Source organism: Microcebus murinus, chromosome 4, assembly GCF_040939455.1.
Source record: "Microcebus murinus isolate Inina chromosome 4, M.murinus_Inina_mat1.0, whole genome shotgun sequence".
Classification (NCBI taxonomy): Eukaryota; Metazoa; Chordata; class Mammalia; order Primates; family Cheirogaleidae; genus Microcebus; species Microcebus murinus.
In genome coordinates this window covers 19,768,077-19,785,976 of record NC_134107.1, presented here as the reverse complement: position 1 = coordinate 19,785,976, position 17,900 = coordinate 19,768,077, and the positions used below count along the sequence as shown (strand labels likewise).

Sequence of the window (17,900 nt, the reverse complement as noted above, 5' to 3'; positions counted from 1 at the left end):
ATTTCCCATCTGTATGATTTTTCGAGACATGGTTTTATTATATGTGCTTTGACTTTCTCAAGTCTTTGCAAAACTTTTATGTTCCTGATCAATTAGAGAGTGTGTTTTCTTTTTTGTTTTTCAACATCTGCTTTCTCTTAGAAGATGTTTTCATTTTCCTTCATGTTCAGGAATAGAGTACTAGATGTGCTGCGATAGAAGGAATCCGGTCAGCCCACCTCAGAGACAATGCCAGCGAGCCCCACTAGCTCTAGTGCTTCCGGTTTCAGTTGGATAGTCCCAAATGGGGCCTTCCCTTGCGATAAGCGACCTCTCTTGTGGGGGCATTCATTCTTCCAGTGACCAAACCCCTTGCAATTGGTGCACTGGTCTCTTCCCAGGGGTGCCTGTCCTCTGGTTCTCCCCTTTCTTGGGGATCTAGGCTGCTTGGACAGGTCGGGTCTGAGGGCAGCAGCCAGGAGGGCGGCTTTTTTTCTTCATCCTCTCATCTTTCTCCCTCTGAGCGGTCCAGTCCTGGTTGACATACACTTTCTGGGCCACCTCCATTAACTGTGTGATGCTCATGTCTGCAAATCCTTGAGTTTCTGCAGCTTCCTCCAGATGTCAGAGGCGGATTCCCCAATGAATGCTGCATTCACCATTATCTGGTTTTCGGCTGCCTCTGGGTGAAGAGGTGTGTATGTTCAGTATGCCTCAGAGAGGCACTTGTAGAAGTCATTGGGTGATTCCTGTGGCTTCTGGGTAATTAGGGCAACCTTGCTCATGTTGGTCAGCTTTTTGGCCCCTTCTCATACTCCTTGGAGAAGAGCCTCACCGTGTTGCTCAAGTGCCACTTGTCCTTCTGGTGCATTGCAATCCCACTGGGTTGGTCTCAGGCACCGCTTGTGCTGCCCATTGTTCCACATCCAGGGTGCCCGCTGGCACCCGTTCCTGCAGCCACTTCCAAGTTCCAGTCATGATCCGATGCCATTCTTCAGTACTGAAAAGGGTCAGTAGGAGTTGTCGGCAATCTTCTCACGTAGGATGGTGAGTCTGGAAGATAGATTCCATGAGGTCGATGAGGGCCTGTGGTTTCTCTGAGTAGGACAGGATACGGTGTTTCCAATTCAATAGGTAGTTGGTGGAGAAAGGCTGATAATACAGGGCAGGTTGCCCCAGCTGGATGGTTCCATCATTCTGAACCTGCAGTGGACCTCACATTTCACGCAGAGGCACCTGGAAGGCCAGGGTAAGGGGTTGGGCAGACCCCAACTGGCGGACGAGTGGTGGAGATGCCCGCGGTGGAGCTGGTGCAGTCAGGGGTTCCCAGGAGGGTGGCATGACTTGTGGGTTGTAAGGCAGTGATGGATTCTTGACTGGGTCTCCTTGTTGTATCAGCTTTGCCTTGAGACCTCAGACCCTCTGAGCCACTAGAACTCTACTCTGTCCCTTGTCAGTGCAGAACCAAACCCAAGGGGGCATATTTTGGGCAATCTCCAGCCATGAATCTATGTATGGGAATTGATCTAGGTGACCCGGAGTTCCAGTCACCACTCTCCATACTGAATGTATGAAATTTATCAGCATGCATCTTAGAACTGTTGGCTTGCATTCGGACCCTCTCATGTTTTAACTGCTTTAACCAGCGAGCCCGATCCCTATATCATCGACAGCACTCCTTTTCTGAACCTCGTTCCTGCCCAGACTCAGGTCCCTGCTCCGGCTCCTCCCCTTTCTCTTTCGTCACAAGACAGACAAGGAGTAGGGGCTTCTCTCAGGTGTCTGCCTGGCTGCGTCCCTTGCGGGAACTTACGCACATCTTGGCTAAGGTATGCCCTTATAAAGCTCGGTCTGGTCACTCACTTCACGCGGCGTGAATTGTAGTTATGCCTTACGACGTCACCACAGAACCACAGGTTAGGACCCACTCAGACCCCATAGCTGAAGCCGTGGGGCCACAGACACAATGACTGCAAGCAGTCACTGAGATCCTTCCACCCACACATTCACAGAGAGGTTACACATTCCCTCACCTGAGGGTCCCTGGCCTTAGGAGGTGATTGGGCTCCTCTTCCATCTTGCTGATAGACCTTGCTGATGGGCCTATCTCTGGTGGATCCTGGGACCCTACCTCATCCCATGTCCTGGCCTTGGTCTGACTGGTCCTTCCTTCTGGAGTGTCCGAGTGAGTCCGAGGCCCTGCGGCCAGCGGGGTCTCGTAAGAAGCTAGGATTTCCCGCAATTTGTGGTTCGCCACCAGCTGGTCTCCCTGCAAATGGTGGTCCTGCGTGGATTGTCTCAATCATAGAGGACCCACCATTCTCCCTGCTCGTTCCTGATCTGGGAACCCAAATGCACTAGCAAGTGTATAGCAAGTGTACCAGCAAGTGTTAACAGCGACTGACCAGAAAAAGAACAAAGCAGCACACAGAGGGTTGGAAAATCAGCCTTTATTCAGCCAGCAGGCTCAGAGGGGCGTGCCATCTAATTCTGAGCACCGCTTCCTTGTTGTCCTACAGTTTTATACACTTGGTGGGATTAAAAAAGCATCCATTCAGCAACAAGCTTTAAGATGCAATCAGCAGCAAGCTTTAACATCCAATCAGCAACAAGCTTTAACATCCAATCAGCAATAAGCTTTAACAACCAATCAGCAGTGGGATTCAAAACGTATCTAATCAAGAGTGAGTTCAATTATGGGGCCCGGGGTGGGGTTTTTCCCTGTCATCTTAACTACCAAATGGATGCTGTCTTCAGGATGAGTCAAAGAGATAGGTGTTTTATATGCATGTTTGATAAGTAATAGCGAGGAGGAGATAGTAAGGTTATAATAATAGGAGGATTCAGAGCCAAAAGGACACAGGAAATGTTACTGTGAGAAAGACTCAGAGAGAGAAAAGGAATCAGGAGATGAGACAGAGAAAAGCACATATGTTAATAAAAAGATGAGCTAAGAAACCAAGATAGGGATTATGAGTAGTTTCTCCTAGTATTTCACTAAAAATTTTTGTTTTTTTCTCCTCCACTCATCTATTATTTCTTCTTCCAACCCCCAAAACATGACATAGTAAGCAGATGACATCTAATGTTGTGGACAGCAAACATGGCCATCATCAGTATCAAGGCATCCTGACTGTATATAATCATCATGCATCCCTACCTTTGTCCTGACCTTCAACTTGGCAAGTCAGGAGTCTGCAGGTATTGGATACTATATCTCTGTGCCCCTCACTCTGTCTTCTTCTTCTATCAGAATAGCCCTGAGATATTTCTGCATCAAGTAGGTGCCAGTGTAAGCTGGCGAATCGTGAAACATTAAAATCCCTTCAACACTGGGGAATGTGTCCTTGGTACCTCAGGTTCTCAGGAGACAGAAGTGGATGACAACTGCTCTAAGCTGTCCTGGGTTGGAGGCAAGAGAGAAGAAATAGTTCAGTTGGGCCTCAATACTTACGTTTTTTTCTTGTTAAACAATAAGAGATAACATCAGATAGAAAGTTCACAGTTTTCTCTTTTTCAGTTCTGGTTATCTTTGAAGATAATCATGTGCATTGTGTCTACAAGGTGTGAATTTTACTTTAGACTTGTACACTCTGCTGCAGAAGCTATGCGGGGAGGGGATACTCCACAGAAAGCCAATCTTTCCTTAACAGGCCCAAATTAGACTCTAAAAATGAGTCTAAAATCCCAACAGAGAGTTTCTTACTTGTGTTTCTAGAACTTCCTAAAAAATTCCACTATTCTGCATAGAAACATCTTTATAAAATCAAATAGCTCCATTAATCCAAAATATTCTCTGGCAGAACACATGAATTAGACATGTATGTTTTCTCTGTCAAATATTTATAGAGATTTCATAAAAGTTCATAAAGCCCCAGCCTCGAGAGGGAGAAAGACCACAGACTTTCCTACCTAACATTGAAAGATTTGTTCAGTGAGTTATTTAGCACAGCGAATCTAAGACCACAGCAAGACAGAGGCCAATTAATCCCAAGCAAGGCTGTCAACAGGCAGATTCTGTCCTCAGAGCCTCTCCTCCTCCCTGTGCTAAGGGACACCTCCCACGACAGTGATCATCTGCTCCCTCAGGCATGGCTTCCGAGTCACATTCAGGTGTAGACTACTGAAAGTTACCAAGAGCTTTCTCGTTTCTGCCAAATCTTTTGAATGGCCCAGATAAAGACTCAAATAGATGTTAATACTGATACAATTGAATTCTAAATCCATGATTTGTATTTCTATGATTTTAGGCAAGTTTCTTAACTTCTCTTCATATCCTATTCTAGAAAACATTATCATTAAATATAATATTTAATAACACATAAATTATTGATAATGATGAATAATTATTAATAATACTAATAATATTGATAAAATACACTATAAGTAATTACAATGAAAGCAAGTAATAAACATTTCTGTAGTTTCTATAATATTTTGAAATCAATAAGTCAGTAAAGGAAGGAAGGAGAAAGAGAAAGATAATAGAAAGAAAATAATGTTTGTTTTAATGTCTTTTTATTTTAAATCTCCCTCTTAAGGTATAATTTACACAACAAACAATGCAGCATTTAAAAATATATGATAGGTGAATTTTGACAAATGTATGCACTCATGTAAGTATTGTCACAATGGTAGATATTTATCAATATTATTTGTCTACTCAAATATCCACAATTTGGCTTTATGTTCTTTAGTTTTTATATTTTGATTCTGCTTCTGTGCCATTCACTTTTTTATTATTTGATTTCATTACATGGTTCCTTCTGAGGACTAAGAGGGAGAATCTGTTCCATTCCTCTCCAGTTTCTGATGATTCGCTGTCAATCTTTAAAATTATTTAGGATGTAGAAAATCACCCAATCTCTCTGCCTGCCTCTTCACATGACATTCTCCCTGTGTACGTGTTTTTCTCTTTTCTATTTTTATAAGGACACAGATACATTGGATTAGCATTCACTCAAATAACCTCATCTTAACTTGATCATCTGAGAATTTTCATTGATTTTAAAATAAGGCCACATTCACAAGTATTGGAGGTTAGAATTTCAGCATTTTGGGGGGAGATGCAATTCAATCTCTAACAATCCTATATAGCCCCTAAAATTAGGGAAAAAGTACTGCCTGATTAGACTCTCCAAATTTCCTCCCAAAGCTCTGTTGGTGTCTCTTCTCACACCCCTCTTCTAGCAGGGACCCTCCACCTGTGCAAAGCCCTGACTCTCCAGCTCCACCCATGCCAAGAATCAAAACATGCTCCCAGGGTAAAAGTGGTCACAAAATTTAACTCACTTCATGAAACATCTTGTCTCTCTTCTCTTACCCCTTTCATCTTTGGTTTTCTCAGTAGGTCTATAGTACCTCATACAGGTGATTCCTATCTTATATCTGGCATTTTGAGTTGTTCACAGCAAGAGTAATTTTGGTCATGAGTTATTGCACTGTTTTGAGGAGAAGAAGCCCATTTATGTATTTTTATTATCGTTCATTTATTAATTCAACACATATACATTGACCAATTACTATATGCTAGACACCATTTTAGGCACTGGGGATGTAACAGTAAATTTTTGTTTTTTAATCATGTGACATCAAGATCACACAGTAAAGTCTTTGAGAAAGAGAAAATCATTATCCTTATATACATTATTTTCTGGTATATAAACAATAAATAAAATAAATAACTAAACTATATGACATGCTAGGTAATAAGTATTAAGTAGAAAACGTAAACAGAAATGTAGGAATCAAGTCACTACCTGTTAGTGGGTGGGATTTGCTACACTGTAAGGTAGTCAGAACATGCATTACTGAGAAGATACATTTGAATAATCAACCAAAAGAAGTAGGGGGTAAGCCATGCACATATCTGGAGAAAGAATAACTGGGATACAGAGAATTATTTTTCATACTTTCTTAGGTAAGATTATGTCTCGGGTCATGAAAAAAGTTGACAGGGACAATTGTTTGTATGTCACCATAATGTTAAAGAATTGTTAGAGTTAAGCACTGTTAGAGAGAAGCTGGAAATAATCGATATTGTTTGAAAATTAATGAATATGAAGTTGAGATTACAGAAAGTTTTAAAATGATGGTATTGACAAAGTCTCTGGTATTATCATCAGAGTGAACAACTCAGACAGATTTAGGGATGCGATTCCTAGAGGGAAATTGGCCAATTGATCAATTTAGGAGCCAGCAGATTGGAATGATCATCTATCTAAGTGGATGTTAAAATCTCCAAGATATATGGAAGAACCACCTTGAGTGACAGTGAGACAGGAGCTGGCACCTTGAAGGTACAAGAAGAAATGACCCTGGAGGAGTGAATTATTTTCATAAGGAAAAGTGGAATCTGGCATGGTCATATGGAGATTAGAAACTAGGAATAATCAGGAACTGAAGCAGGAGAATGAGCTGGAAGTAGCAGGGAGAAGCAACCAGAAGGAAATCTCATCTGTAGGCCTTCAGCATGAGCACTGTGGTAGAAGAAAATACCTCACTGAAATGGAAACATGGAGAGGAGAAACAGGAAAGCAATAAAAGAAATGAAATGTTCACATAAGACACTGGACTGGTAGAGATTCTGCTTATTATTGATCTGAGATCCAGAGGATCAAATGAAAGGAGATTTGGGGTTTGTGTGGCGGGGGATGAGATTTATGATGAACACAGGAAAGTTATAGTGCTGGAAGGATTCAATAGATAAACATTCTCTTCAAAAACTGGCAATCCCTAGTTGGAGAAAAATTCATGCAATATCTTCAAATTCAGGGAAGTCACAAATTTTCTGGACTTGCTATGGAATGTTTTCGAAGACCATAATCCACTATACTGTTATCTGCAAACATAGAATTTTTTACTGCTACTTAGTATAGTACTTGGCAATAATAAGTTGCATTAAATATCAATTTGAATTTATTTTGAGTGAAAAATATTTCTGTGGATGCTCCTGATGTCGGGTGCCTGTGACAGGGCTGATAATTGTTCAATAAAACCTATTCTCCCCTCCTTTGCAGTAAGAGATGGTTACTTGTCATGACCAACCAAGTCCAGACTACTTTACTCCCCCCCTGTGCATTCAGGTGTAGCTCTGTCACTCAATTTTTGTCTATTGAACATAAACAGAAGGAATATGTGTAACGCACAGGGGAGAATCCAAAATGTTGCTTTTGGTATTCCCCAAGTTTATATGGCCTGTAAACTGAAAATAAAATCTTAAGATTATGGACCCCACTTAACTTATTTGAATGAATTTCATCATACTTAGGTAAAATCAACAAAGAAAATAAAATGGAAAGCTAAAGGAATAACTGTTTTTGGGAGAATTTTGCAAATATCTGCTTATGAACCTAGTTCGAATGAAAAAGGTTAGGTTAGGTGTCTTCAGTATTTTTATTTTCATATACTAAATATTATATTTTATTTTTTCCTTGTATATTATTACCAGAGACCACAATGAGGAGTTGTGAGGTCAAATATTTAAAATCTGTTTGCATTTCAGTGTTTCATGGATCAGGCATGAATCTGTGTTGCTCACAACAATTTTGCCAGAATATTGTTTTATTTTGTAGTATGTCAAATCTTCAATTCAAAGATTTAGAAATCAGTTGAGCCAATGATACCAGATCATCAACCTCCAGCTAGTTCTTGGATATAAAGGAACTACTTAACAATAAGAACCTCTATGTGAAGGGAAAAATACAATAAGAAGCTGCCCTTTCTACAAGGACAGACAGATCATGGACAAGCTGAGGAGGGAAGCAGGAAAAGCTCCCCAGCACGGCCAAGCCTTTGTTGCACAGTTAGTCTGGTGTAGTGCACACATTTATTCAGATAATGTTTTAGATCCTAATCTTAATCCCTCATAGATTTCCCCATGTGAGATCACTGAAATCTTACCTGTACTCTGCCATTTCTATTCTGAGAAAGACAATTAATATCATACACTCTTCTACATTGGGACTGTCATGAAACATTAAAGAAAAAAGAAAAACATCATTGAGTGCTTCTGTCTATAATAATTAATAGACATTTTATTAGCATTTATGTGGTAGCAGAAATTTAAAGGTTTTACTGCAAATAATTTTATTACAGAAGCCACTTGGCAACCTGAGAGTAACAAACCTTAACTACAGGAATGACTTTTAAGAGCTCTCTACATTTGAATGAGCTCTTCATTGATAATTATTCAAATATAATTATTTGGGTAGACAAAGTCAAGAAAATTTCAATTACCAAAAAAAATGAAAAGTAATCCTCTTTTGAAATCTGCCTTTTGCTCTCTGATGCCTCTGGCTTATACTACTCTGTAGGGGGAGGTCACCTCACTACACGTGCAGCTTGGTACTGGTTTGCTAGTTACCTGGTCTTTCATGTTCCCTTAGATTGTGCTTGAATAAGAGATAACCACTGCTAACTCCTTTGTGGAATCTTGTCTTTCTACCTCTCCCATAGCTGGTTGATAGAGGGTACTTACTTGATCCAAGAGGAACTCGTGTATAAGGATGGCTGGATCAATCACATTGTTTCTCAAGAAATTAACTGAGGGACTCAAATTCTATAGCAGTTGGTAGTGGACCCACATTAAATGATGGGAGTCACGTGAAACAGAAATACCTATAGTTGAGGTTCTAATGCTCTGGTCTCTGCTCTACCTTAGTCTTTGCTGTTTTTTTCCTCAGAGACACAAATATCAGTGTCCCAAACATAACCTTCTCTTCAATTGGTATAGTTTGGTTAAATTTCTGTCCCTAATTTCCCTAATTTCTGACATATCATTGTCTTCCTTCCAAAAAGGATTTTCATTCCATGAAGTATATAACAAGCAGTCTCATATTATTAGATTCCTAGTAAATATAAAATTCAACACACTTTATTTTACATATGTGATAAAGGGCTGCCATCTCTGAATTGACGAGAATCAGAGGGTGCAAACATCATTTTCTGAGCCCCATAAACTTTTGTTATAACCTTATGTTCCCTCTTTCTTTACAGGTATATCCCTTAAATTTATTGTCCAAGAATATTTTTGGCACTTTTACTCTTAAGTTTAACTTTATAAAAAGAGTTTAATATTTTATTTTCCATCAGATATCACCACTAATCTCTTCCATACTTTCTTCATACCATTTTTTACCTCCTTATTCCTGAAAGTATAAATCAGAGGATTGAACAAGGGAGTCAGGATAGTGTAAACTACTGTCACAATTTTATCAGAGGAGAAAGTAGATGGAGGTTGTGTGTATACATATATACACGGGACAAAGAACAAAACCACAACAGCAATGTGAGATCCACAGGTAGACAGAGCTTCTTCCCGCCCTTCGGAACTATGAGTTCTCAGAGAGAACAAGATGACAGCATAGGAGACAAGCAACAAAGAGAAGGTTATGATGCAGAAAACCCCACTGTTGGCCACTGCATAAAAGCCAAAGATGTGTCGGTGCAAGCAAGCGTCAATAATGGATATAAGTCACACAAGAAGTGATCAATGACATTGGGACCACAAAAGGGCAATGGGAAAATAAATAGTATTTTTATCATGGAATACAAGAAGCCCCATGTCCAGGCTACTTTCATCATAATGCCACAAACCTTGCGGTTCATGATGGAAGAGCAATGCAAAGGCTTGCAAATGGCCACATACCGATCATAGGCCATGGCTGTGGAGACTATTGCCTCTGCCCCTGCCAAGAAATGTTCAGCAAAAAGCTGCATCCTGTAGCCTTCATATGAGATGGTTTTCCTGTGATAGAGGGAGTCCACAATCATTTTTGGGGTCATGACGGAGGAGTAGCATGCATCTAGGAAGGACAAGAAAGCCAAGAAGAAGTACATGGGGACCCCAGTAGTGTAGGGCTACTGAGAATGGTTACCAAAATTAGCGTGTTGCCCTCGATGGTGGCAATATAGACAAACAAAAATACAACAAACACTATTTTTTGAACATTTGGATTCTGTGAAAGCCCCAGGAAGATGAATTCAGTTACAAAGCTTCGGTTTTGCATGATTTCCAAGGAAAAGTTGACACCTCCAACGGTGATCAGCATGTAGCATCTGCAGTCATGATAAGGAAAACTTTGGTTCAGCTCAATTTATAGTATTATAGTCATCAATGAGTTGGTGTATCCATATACAAAATAATCTTAAGTGTTTCTGTTGTCACTGAGAACACCAAATGAGAAATCGTTGAAGGTACTAGTGAAAGGTCAGGTAGAATTGGGTTGGAGATAAATTATTGAATACCTTAAAAGAGGCCATAGTTTCAATATGATGGAAAGAAAGCATCCACATGAGGTAGAGAAGAGAAATAGTTTTCATCTGAAGTGCCAGCTTTCACCATTTACTAGTGGTTTCTTGGAGTGAAATGTTGAGAAGCATTCTGAAACAACCTCTGAGTTATAAGGATAGCAAAACTGTAATTTATTAGTTATGCCTGCCATTGGCATGGAATGAGAGCAGGGGTGACCAGCATGACATCCTAATCTGGAGACTGCCTTATCTATAAATAGGAGAAGAATTACCATGCAGTTTAAAGGCCACTTGAAAATCATGGCTACTCCTCACATATGTCTTTGAAAGTCTAAATTGTTTTGGGCCTTTAAGGAAATTTATTGATACTTTATAAAAGGGAATGATCTGTAGAAAATTCCTAGCTTTAAAGTTAATAAATAAATATTATGCACTGACTGTTGAGTTTATTTTTAATCTGGCAGTTTAAAATGAGAAGTTCATAAAAATAATTATGCCACTACCAGAGTGTTGTCATGGTGACTAAGAGAAGTAAGGTGGGACTCAGGACCCACTGCCTAGAACACAGTCTGTGATAGTCATATTGTCCATGTTTGATTGGTGGGAAACTCATGCTTACAGAGGCTAAATTCAAACAAACAACAGATGCTTGACCTGGGGTTTCAACACAGAACCTCTGGCTCCACTGCATCAATAGGGAGAGGAGTGAGATTTTCCTTTTTCTGCAAAAATGTCAGAGCAGGGGTGACCATTCTACAAGCACTAATATGTACATATACACATAGGCAAGGAAAAGAAACAAGTTGCTTGTAAGTCATAGTCTTGAGGCTTTACTAATTATTTGCCAGTTATTTACACAAAGTGGTCAGGTCTGGGCAGGTATAACTACTAAGGATATACATGTTTCAAATTTACTTGATATTATCATAAAGCAGAGAGGTGTGTATATATTAACAGCTTACCTGCTCATTTCCCAGGATCATAATGTGGGTCAAATTTGAAAATGGGAAAATGTTTCTTATGATGACATGCCCTTATCAATTGTAGTTACTAGTAACTCGGTTACAAAGCCATCCACCTTACCCTCAGAAAGCTTCGGAATGAGTCATCCAGACAATTATCCAGCCATTGACTTCATTTTCCACAGGTAGACACAGCATCACAGGATGATTGTGTTATCATCTATACATATAGCTGAAATGTATTAGTCAAATAGCACATATATATGTCTGTGTGTTTACATTTGTATTAGTATACATATACATATTTGATACAAATAGTTGACTAATATAAAAATGGGATTTATTGTGAGGCTTACAATTAAGCTGAATTTTTATGAATGCCACATAGACTTAACAAAAAGAATCAAATGGTTAATAAAACTAACAAATACACAATTGAGTATGTTAATATCTGTCCTTTGGGTCACTTTAAAATAACTACTTCCATTAGGTTTCCATGGTCATTCCTATTGTTGTCTGCATGATGAACCCCATATCCAGTTATAAGTTGTTGGCAAGAAAACAAGAGATCAACCAAACCCTATAAGGTCATGGGATCTGTCAACACCCACTTGTTAGAAAGCAAAAAATATGAATATGTGACCCAGCACTGCTCAGCTTAGCTTAGGACCAAAGGTGTAAAGACAATGAAGCGACATGAGTAAGAACATCAGCTCCAGACTCACATAGACCTGATTCAAATCCAGAAACTTCTACTTGGGGGCATATATTAGTGAAAATTCTCCAAATTCTCAAAACCTCAGCTGCCACTTGTCTAAGTGTGCATAAGAAGAATGTCTATTGAAAGGGTTCTTGTGATCATGAGATAAGGCAACACACACAAAACTACTGATGCAGTAACAAGCACGGAAGGTCATGATGAGTGGTGAGAACAAGCTCCCAGAGTCACTGACACTAAACAGAAGTTAAAACATCTTCAGTCTTAATTACTACTTTACCATGGCCAACACAGTTTTCACTCATACTTTCTTTTAAGTTACAAATGTAATATATGTTGTTTGGTCATTGTCAGGACAGAAATGATATTTTTAATATATATACCACTTTTAAACACCCTTAGTAATTTCTGAATAAATTATTGTGGCTCTCAGAGCCACTAGCACCCACTTGTATATCAGATGGCTTCATTGTACAAATCCTGATGTGTGCATTGTGCATGGTCTGGGGGATGGACATGCTCGATGCTCTGACTCAGGTGGGACAAAGGCAATACATGCAACCTAAACATTTGTACCCTTGTAGTATGCTGAAATAAAAAAAAATAAAGTAAACCCAAACAAACTTAATTGGATGCGTGGTGGAAAGGAAGAGAAGCTCTCTATTAATTGAATAATTACATAATTCTTAATGTCTCCATTTTCTTTATCCAGAGTTTTCTAAGAGCAATACCATTTTAGAATTAAAATATTCATTAGATATAAAGAACCCCACATTTTCTTCAGATAAAAGGATTATTTTATGCTAGTGTTAAAATTTTGAAAATGGAGACTATAGTGTCCTCATGGTTTATGATCACAAGATTTATGATTTTAAATCATTTACAAGGTAATTGTCCAAAAGGCACTATGTTGTCCTAGATTGAATACTTGAACAGAAAAATGACACAAATTGACAAATTAATGCAATGTGAATAAAATATGATATTTAGTTAATAGTACTATATCCATATTCATTTATAGTCTTGACAAACATACACATGGTAATGTAAGATGATAAAAGCAAGAGAAACTAAGTCAGTAGTACATAAGAAGTCTCCAAGGGATCTTAGCAACTTTGCTGTTAATCTAAAAATACTCCCAAGAATAAGTTAATTAAATACAAAAGAAATTGTTCAATTTATGCTAGTAATTTGCTAGCAATCCCAGCTTCAAAGATATTGAATGACATCCAAGTGCAGAAGTCCATTTATGTATTTTTATTATCATTCATTTAGTAATTCAACAAGTATGTGTTGACCACTTACTATGTGCCAGATACTATTTTAGGCACTTGGGATTTAGAAGTATATATATTTTAAATCATCTGATTTTAAGATCCCATAGCAAAATTTTTAAGAAAGATAAAAATTCTTGTTCTTTTACAAATTATTTTCTAGTGTATAAACAATAAAAAAAGGTAAGCTGTATGACATTATGTGATGATAAATGTTAAATAGAAAACTTAAACAGAAACATAGGAATAGGATTCAGAAAATGCTAGAGGGTACGATTTGCTATACTGTGAAACAGTCAGAAAATGCATTACTGAGAAGATACATTTGAATAATCAACGGAAGTGAGGGGGAAAGTCATGCACATATCTGGTGGAAGAATAACTGAGACACAGAGAGTTATTTTTCATAGTTTCTTAGGTAGGAGTATGTCTGGGGTCATGTAAAAAGTTGACAGGGACAATGGTTTGTATGCGACCATGGCGTTAAAGAATTGTTAGAGTTGAACACTGTTAGAGGGAAGCTGGAAATAATGGATACTGTTTGAAAATTAGTGAGTATGAAATTGAGATTACAGAAAGTTCTAAAATGATGATATTGACAAGGTCTATGATATTACCATCGGAGTGAACAACAGAGACAGATTAAAGGATGAGATTCCTAGAAGGAAATTGGCCAATTGGTCCATATAGGAGCCAGTACATTGGAAGGATCATCTCTGTGGGTGTCAAAATCTCCAAGAAGTATGGCAGAACCACTTTGGGTGGCAGTGAGCCAGGATCTGGCACCCTTAATGTACAAGAGGAAATGATCCTGGAAGCTGTGAATGATTTTTGTGAGGGAAGTGTAATCTGGCATGGTCTTATTGAGATTAGAAACTAGGTAGGACGAACTGAGCAGGACTATGAGCTGGAAGTAACAGGGAGAAGCAACCAGAATGAAGTCTCATCTGTAGGCCTTTAGCATGAGAACTACGGGAGAAGAAAATGCCTCACTTAAGTGGAAACATGGAGAGGAGAAGGAGGAAAGCAATAAAAGAAAGGAAACGTTCACATAAGACATTGGAAAGGTAGCTTATTATTGACAAGAGATACAGAGGATCTAATAAAAAGGGATTTGGTGTGTATATGTTGGAGTTGGGGGGGATGAGATCTATGATGAAAACAAGAGAGTTATAGTGCTCGAGGAGATTCAAAACATAATCTTAAACATTCTCTTTTAAAATTGATAATCCATAGCATAAGAAAAATTCATGCAACATTTTCAAATTCTGGGAATTCACAAAACTTCTGGACTTGCTATAAAATGTTTTGGAAGAGCATAATCAAATATATTATTAGCTGTGAATATAGGATTTTTTTTCATTGCTACTTAGCATGGTACTTTGAAATAATAGTTTGCTATAAATACTTGTGAAATAGAATTTATTTTGAGTGAAAAATGTTTCTGTGGGTGTTCTTGGTGTCAGATGCCAGTGACAGGGCTGCTAATTCTTCATCAAAACCCATTCTCCCTTCCTGTGCAGTAACGAGGTGTACCTGTCAGGACCACGGAAGTACAGCCTACTTTCCTCAGCCCCCTGTGCATCCACCTGTAGCTCTGTGACTAAATTTTTGTCTATTTTATATAAAGATAAAGGGTATGTGTAACATACAGGAGAAAATCTAAAATGTTGCCTCTGTGTTTCTCAAGTTATTTCCCCTTAAATTGAAAATAAACTTAAGATCCTGGACCCCATCCTACCAAGTCAACTTATGAGAATGAGTTTCACCATGCCTAGGTAAAATGAACATAGAAAATAAAATAGAAAGCTAAAGGAATTCATGTTGTTTGGGAGAATTTGCAAAGTTCTGTCATCAAGCTAGTTGGAATAGAAAAGTTTTGGCAGATGTCTTTTGTGGTTTGTGTTTTCATGTGTTAAATATTTTGTTTTCTTTCTCCTTATATATTATTACCAGAGTTCACAATGAGAAGTTGGGAGTTAAAAGAATAAAAATATTTCTAAATTTGAGTGTTTCATGGATCAGGCATGAATCTGTGTTGTTCACAACAATCTGGCCAGAATAATGTTTTATTTTGCAGTATGTCAAATCTTCAATTCACAGATTTATAAATTAATTGAGCCAATGATACTAGATCATAATTTCTCTAGCTAGTTCTTAGGGATAAAGGAACTACTTAACAATAAGAACCTCTATGTGAAGGGAAAAAGACATTAAGAAGCTGCCCTTTCTACAATGATAGACAGATGATGGAGGAGCCGGGAAGGAAGCAGGAAAAGCTCCCGAGCATGTCCAAGCCTTTGTTGCACAGTTGGTCTGCTGCAGTGCACAGATTTATTCAGATAATATTTTAGATCCTAATCTTAATCTCTCATGGACTTCCCCATGAACATCACTGAAATCTTACCTGTACTCTGCCATTTCTATTCTGAGAAAGAAAATGAATATCATACACACATCCACTATGGGTCTGTTGAATAATATGCATTTTATTAGTATTGATGAGATAGGAGAAACTGAAACGTTTTACTGCAAATAATTTTATTATGGAAGCCACTTGGCAACCTGAGACTCACGAACCTTAACTACAGGAATGACTTATAAGATGTGTCTACATTGGAATGATCTCTTCGTTGATGATTATTCAAATAGAATTATTTTCATTTGGGTAGACAAAGTCAAGAAAATTTCAATCATCAAATAAAATGAAAAGTAATCCTCATTTGAAATCTGCTTTTTACTCTCTGATACCTCTGGCTTCTATTCCTCTGTAGGGGGAAGTCAGCTCACTACATCTACAGCTTTGATACTAGTTTGCTAGTTCCCTGGTCTCTCAAGTGTTCCCTTAGATTGTGCTTGAATAAGAGATACTCATTGCTAACTCTGTTGTGGAAATGCTCCTTTTTCCTATCCCATATCCAATTGGTATGAGCTGTTTACCTATCCAAGAGAAACTCATCTATAGCAGGACTGGGCCTATCTCGTTTTATCTCTTAAGAAATTCACTGGCAATTAAAATTCTGTAGTAGTTGGTAATGAACCCACATTAAATGACGGAATAATGTGAAACAGAAAAAGCTGGGGTTAAAGTTCTGTGAATGCTCTGGGCTCTGCTCTGCCTGAGTCTTGGTTGATTTTTTGCTCAGAGTCACTGATATCAGTATCCCAAATATAAACTTCTTTTCAACTGGCATATTTTGGATAAATTTCAGTCCCTAATTTCTAAGATATTTTTGTTCTCCCTCCGAAAAGATTTTTCAAAGCATAAAGTGAATGGCCAGAAGTCTAATAAGGTAATTTCTGTTGTCATTGTTTTTTATTATTATTAGGTTCTAAGTAAATATAAAATTCAACACTCTTTAACTTACGTATGTGGGTATTGGACTGGCAACTTGGAGTTGATGAATGATCAGAGGGTGAAAACATCATTTTCTGACCAGCCCTTTAATGCTTTTTGTCATAACATTATGTTCCCACTGTCTGTACAAGATATATCCCATATAGTTTTTGTCCAAGACTATTTTGACTTTTTCCCACTTAACCTTGATTTTATAAAAAAAGAGTTTAATATTTTATTTTCAATCAGAAACCAAAACCAATCTGTTCCATACTTTTCTTATGGCATTTTTTATATCCTTATTCCTGGAAGTATAAATCAAAGGATTGAGCAAGGGAGCCAGGATGGTGTAAAATATTGCTACCATTTTGTCAAAAGAGAAAGCAGATGGAGGTCGTGCGTATACAAATATGCATGGGACAAAGAACAAAACCACAACAGCAATGTGAGATCCACAGGTAGACAGAGCTTTTTTCCGCCCTTCAGAACTATGAGTTCTCAGAGAGAGCAAGATGACACCATAGGAGACAAGCAACAAAGAGAAGATTATGATACAGATAAAGCCACTGTTGACCACCACAAAAAGGCCAAAGATGTGAGTGTCAGTGCAGGCAAGTGCCAGTAATGGATACAAGTCACACAAGAAGTGATCAATGACATTGGGACCACAGAAGGGCAACTGGAATGTAAAGAGTATTTGTATCGTGGAATGCAAGAAGCCCCCTGCCCAGGCTACCCCCAACAGAAATCCACAGAGCTTCCGGTTCATGATGGAAGAGTAATGCAAAGGTTTGCAAATGGCCACATAACGATCATAGGCCATGGCTGTGAGGACAATCACCTCCACCCCACCAAAGAAATGTTCAGCAAAGAGCTGCATCATGCAGCCTTCAAAAGAAATGGTTTTCCTCTCATAGAGGGAGTCCACGATCATCTTTGGGGTGAAGACGGAGGAGAAGCATGTATCTAGGAATGACAGGAAAGCCAGGAAGAAGTACATGGGAGACCCCAGTAGTGCAGGGCTGTTGAGGATCGTTACTACAATTAACATGTTTATCCCAACTATTGCAATATAGACAAACAAAAATACAACAAATAATATTTTCTGAACATTTGGATTCTGTGAAAGCCCCAGGAGGACGAACTCAGTTACAAAGGTTTGGTTTTGCATGATTTCCAATGAAAAGGCGACATCTCCAACAGTGATCAGCATGTAGAATCTGCAATTATGATAAAGAAAAATTTGCTTCAGTTCACTTTATAGTATTATAGTCATCAACAAGTTGAAGCATCCATATACAAAATTACCATTAAATCTTGTGTCATCATTGAGAACACAAAATTCAAAATTGTTGAAGGTAGTAATGAAAGGTCAG

The 17,900-nt window shown here is 38.4% G+C and overlaps 1 protein-coding gene across 1 annotated transcript; it reads right to left on the bottom strand.

Annotated features, from left to right (window-relative positions):
- Positions 1-16,765: 16,765 nt before the first annotated feature.
- Positions 16,766-17,695, bottom strand: LOC105884151 (olfactory receptor 4C15-like). Its single transcript, XM_012787870.3, has one exon. It carries the CDS (start codon positions 17,693-17,695, stop codon positions 16,766-16,768), a length of 930 nt encoding a protein of 309 aa, XP_012643324.2.
- Between the last annotated feature and the right edge of the window lie 205 nt (positions 17,696-17,900).

What these genes read in the sequence shown, in the direction of transcription:
- LOC105884151 (XM_012787870.3), bottom strand. Translation starts at nt 17,695, where the DNA reads ATGCAAAACCAAACCTTTGTAACTGAGTTCGTCCTCCTGGGGCTTTCA.